The 4,500-nt window shown below is 41.6% G+C and overlaps 1 protein-coding gene across 1 annotated transcript; it reads left to right on the top strand.

The window, feature by feature from the left end:
• The first annotated feature begins 1,421 nt into the window (after positions 1-1,421).
• On the top strand, positions 1,422-4,209 carry LOC142661493 (sperm acrosome membrane-associated protein 6-like). Its single transcript, XM_075838900.1, has 8 exons — positions 1,422-1,665; positions 1,901-1,975; positions 2,071-2,148; positions 2,276-2,308; positions 2,418-2,495; positions 2,586-2,689; positions 2,817-2,976; positions 3,199-4,209. Exons 1-8 carry the CDS (start codon positions 1,455-1,457, stop codon positions 3,435-3,437), a joined length of 978 nt encoding a protein of 325 aa, XP_075695015.1. The 5' UTR covers positions 1,422-1,454; the 3' UTR covers positions 3,438-4,209.
• Positions 4,210-4,500: the final 291 nt, after the last annotated feature.

Here is a 4,500-nt window from a genome sequence, read left to right as displayed (position 1 = left end):
GACACTAAATTTTGGGTTTTCATTAACTATTACCAGAATCATCAACATTAAAATAAAAAAATGCTGGAAATAGATCGCTGTGTGTAATGAATCTATATATTATAAGAGTTTCACTTTTTTAAATGAATTACTGAAATAAATAAACTTTTTGATAATATTCTAATTCATTGAGAAGGACTAGTATATATTCGGGAATAGATTTTATGTAATTTCTGAATATATTAGTATACATTTATCACATGTGATCCTAGAATTCAATCCTATTAAAATACAATAATGAGACATGTAACGTCCGGCAGTTCTGATGGGTAAAGTCATGTGACTAACCTGCACCATGAACAGCCATAGTGATGTCACCCAGCAGCCTCACCACACCTGTCTATTGTGATGTCATACCTGTCTATTGTGATGTCACTGGGGTATAGAATGTGGCGCTGGGCACAGATCAGTCACTCATCAGCTGGATGTGACACGTGAGTACTGCATAATTACTATGTCTGTGTCTGTGGATGATTCTGCTGTGTGTACATTATAATTCCTGTACTAAGATTATCTAGATATTTGATAATTTGGCCATTATCGCTGGTTTTGAAGGAATTCCAGTGTCCCAGTATAATGAAGTCATAGCTTATAACTAGATTATTGATATGGTCACTCTCAGGCTATGGAGTCAGTCAGCTCTTATATTGAATGGATGGACTGTTATCATTTGCACTTGTAGAGGAGCAGTTCCAGTAATAACCACTAGAGGCAGAGCTTGATGGTCCGAGGCCAAAAGGCAAAACATCTGCACCAAAGGCCCCCACCTCCATCTGGTGTCATGTATAGCACTGCTGTCACCTTATATGCCCCACTTTGGCACTAGAGCCCAAATATAAATAAAATCTCTGTACCCCTATGGCTATGCCAATGATAAGTATATATTATTATACTGATGTTTATATGGTTCCAGAATATTCTAGTATAGGTTTATCGAATGTGAAGTCTTACTATAAAACCAGTAAAATGCTATTGTGATGTCACTGGAGTATAGAATATGGCACTGGGCACAGATCGGTCACTCGTCAGCTGGATGTGACACGTGAGTACTGGATACCTCGAAGTCACTAGAAAAGAATATATTATAGAATTACATTATCAGCAATTCTCTAATATAAAGTTATTATTGGTAACATTTCCTTTATAACCAGGAGGAATCCTATAATAACCTGCAGAACCATGTGGAATATCAGGCGGCATATACAGCAGTCTGTATTCTGTCAGTTTAGGGACCCCAGGGCAATGATATGATGTCTTTATATCATGTCACCCAATCGGCCACAACCTGTATATAGTGAATAGATAGAAGGAACAGGCCACGGACAATGGATCCTATTCCCCTGCAGCAAAAATCTCATCATCACAATTCTGTTTTCTCAGGTTCGCAAGCTGAAGTGATTTTGTGACGAAACGTCATGCGATTCATTACTTTGTACTATCTGCGGCTGCAGATAGTAATTCTTCTATGTGGAGCGGAGGTGGTGACATCTTGCCTCAACTGCTTCACTACTCCAGCAGACAGAGCCAGTATCTGCCAATATCCTGTCTCGCTGAAGAAGATGGAGGCCGTAGACTGTCTCCAGAGGCTTCACAGGGGTTTCGAGCCCCTGACTGACACCGTGATAGGTAACTATTATCTGCTGCTATTTCTCATCACTCCTTCATCTTATACATAGAACATGTCATCTCAGTATTGAGCTATTGTCCTGCTAGACTGAAGCGTCACTTGTAGCATTAACAGCAGTCAGAGCAGGAAATCTCTTGTACATAATATTCACCCAGGAACCCCATCTCCATCATAGACCACTTTATACAATGTCTGCAGGACCCGGCATAAATCTCATGTGTCTTCTCTTTACAGCCTTTTCCCAGATACAAAGGATCAGATTGTATCTGAAGGGCTTCGAAAAAGAAGTCAAACAAATCAGCGAATTATGTAAGTTCATTAAATCTCACATTTTTCTTGAACTGCTTTTAAAACATCAAAATTCAATGTTTATCACTTTCTATTTATCTCTAATTTTTTTCTAGACTTTCCGCCATCTTGGGTGGAACAATTTGAAAATAAAATCGCGGAATTTGTTAAAGGCGTAAAAGACCGTGCCGCAAGTAAGTAACTAAAGATTCTGAGATACAGACAGTACTTATGTTCTATATATTCTCCATCATCTCTTGTCCGCTCCCCCTCCCCCACACAACATAATTTAGCCTTAACCGTATCTATTCCTTCCATTAGGTCATACAGCGGCAGAATGCAAACCTCCATGTGGTGAGTAATGTCATTAGACAGGATGATACGTGTGACCTCCGTTATGTACATGGGGGGTCTTCATTTACCTCAGACATGTGACCCCTCTCTCTCTGTGTTTTTTCCCCAGGCCTTCAGAAAGCGGCCCGAGTCTTTAAATGCAGCCGATGTGCTGAGGAGGATTGCCAGCTCCCCGTGACCTGTCCCCGTAAGTTCCTATTATCAATTTATAAATCTCATGTAAAGCTTTTAGTTTATAGTTGTGTTAGACCATTGTTTCCCTTCTCTGTCTTTTCAGTTGAGGAAATGCATGTGATAGAGCTGGAAAAGACCATCATCCACTGCGGGGCGTCCTTTCCCCTTCCCGACTATGCGACAGTCGTCTGGAAGTACGCCAAAAACGTAAGTATTCAGGTTACATTTATAACCATTATATTACAGTACAAAGACAAACCTGTAATCCCCCCCTCGTTTCTACTCCACATGTGAGGATTGTCTTCTCTGATGTCATCAATGTTTTCATTTATAGATGAAGGCGACTGATTTAGGTTACTTCAAAGACATCTATAGTGGGGAAGACCTATTTGTGATGATTGAGCCTACACGAGCCAGCCACAAGGGGACTTATGCCTGCGAGGTCACGGATGATGATGATGACATCATACTCCGCCAATTCTACTATCTGGATGGTAAGACTTCTGAAAGATTAAAGTCTCTCAAATATTTTCTTTTCTAGAATATTCTGATCTGTCACATAAATGTATATACTAGATCAGCGACTCCTCCTGCCTCTGCACTGCTCTTACAGTAAAGAATTCTTTCTGATAATCTATGTCTGTCTATGATCCAGCTCTGCTTATACAGAAGACGACATTCTCATTATTTACTTCTATTTATCTTCTGTATTTCAGTGACACCGACTGATACAAGGGAAGCCTCCGAAGTAGAGCGATACTTCCGTCATGCTCTGGAATCAACAAAAATACCAGAGGAGGAGGAGGAAATGATTGAACATGTACCCTCCACCCTGGAGAAAATCCAAACATTCTTCCAGAGCTACATCCTCTATGCCATCTATGCCGGAGTCTGCTGCCTGATAGTAACGTTATTGGTTGGAGCCCTGTGGCATTATGCCCTCAGTGTGGACTAAAAAAATAAATACAAAAACATCAAGAACCATCGTCCCGTCAGGGCATTATCATATGGAGTCAAAAACATCTGGAGTCACAACAATAGACTCTCAAGAAACATCATGGGTATTCCTCAAGCCTGGACACGAACCCTATCATCAAAGCAGCGCACACAAAAGAGACCGTGAATAATGTTCAGGATGAAGATAAGGAGGTCACCACCTAATCAAATCTAACCTGCAGCAAAACCATCGCTGCAGGGGCACAGTGGGAACCCCTCAAACCTGGACAAGATCTTTATCACCTGTCAAAGCTGCGCACTCTGAAGGGACATGGAAATGTTCAGGAAAGTGAGGAGAAGAACAACACCCAAGTACTGAAACCTGCAGCATAATATCTGTGCAGGCTTATTACCAAAACCCTACGGCTCAAATACAAAATGAAAAAAAGTAAGAGGCAAAGTGGGAACCCCTCAAGTCTGGACAAGACCCTTATCACTGGTCATTGTGGAGCGCCCTGAAGTGACCCGTAAATAATATTCAGGAACAAGAGGTGAAAAACACCCATTTACATCTAACCTGCAGTAGAACCAACGCTGCAGAGTCACAGTGGGAACCCTCAGGCCTGGATATGACCTTTATCACCGGTCATAGGCGGCGCACCCTAAAGAAACCTGGAAAAGATGTTCAGAAAAAAGAGGAGGACACCACCATATCACCCCTTACCTGCAGCATTATATCTCTGGCAGGGTTATTTACCTAACCCAATTCTTATCCGGATATCTCTAAAATAAAAACCAAAAAATTTTTAATTGTGTTTTATTAAATAGCAACTTAAAGAGGTTCCCCAGCTTTATGTACACAGCCAAGTCCCATAATTATGACCACCGGGTAATATCCAGAGTAACCGCCGTGTGCAGTATGGACAGCAGCTAGACGGGCTGGGAGTGACTCAATAAGGTGCTGGTAGGTCATCTCCGGTATCTGGAGCCGTGCTGACTGCAGAGCATCCCACATTTGCTGGAGGGTCTGTGGGGGAGGATCCATAGAGCGAACAAGACGATCGAGGTCCCACAGATGTTCA

The sequence above is a fragment of the Rhinoderma darwinii genome, chromosome 10 (genome assembly GCF_050947455.1).
Source record: "Rhinoderma darwinii isolate aRhiDar2 chromosome 10, aRhiDar2.hap1, whole genome shotgun sequence".
Classification (NCBI taxonomy): domain Eukaryota; kingdom Metazoa; phylum Chordata; class Amphibia; order Anura; family Rhinodermatidae; genus Rhinoderma; species Rhinoderma darwinii.
The sequence above is the reverse complement of the archived record's forward strand: the minus strand, read 5'-3'. Positions and strand labels throughout refer to the sequence as shown.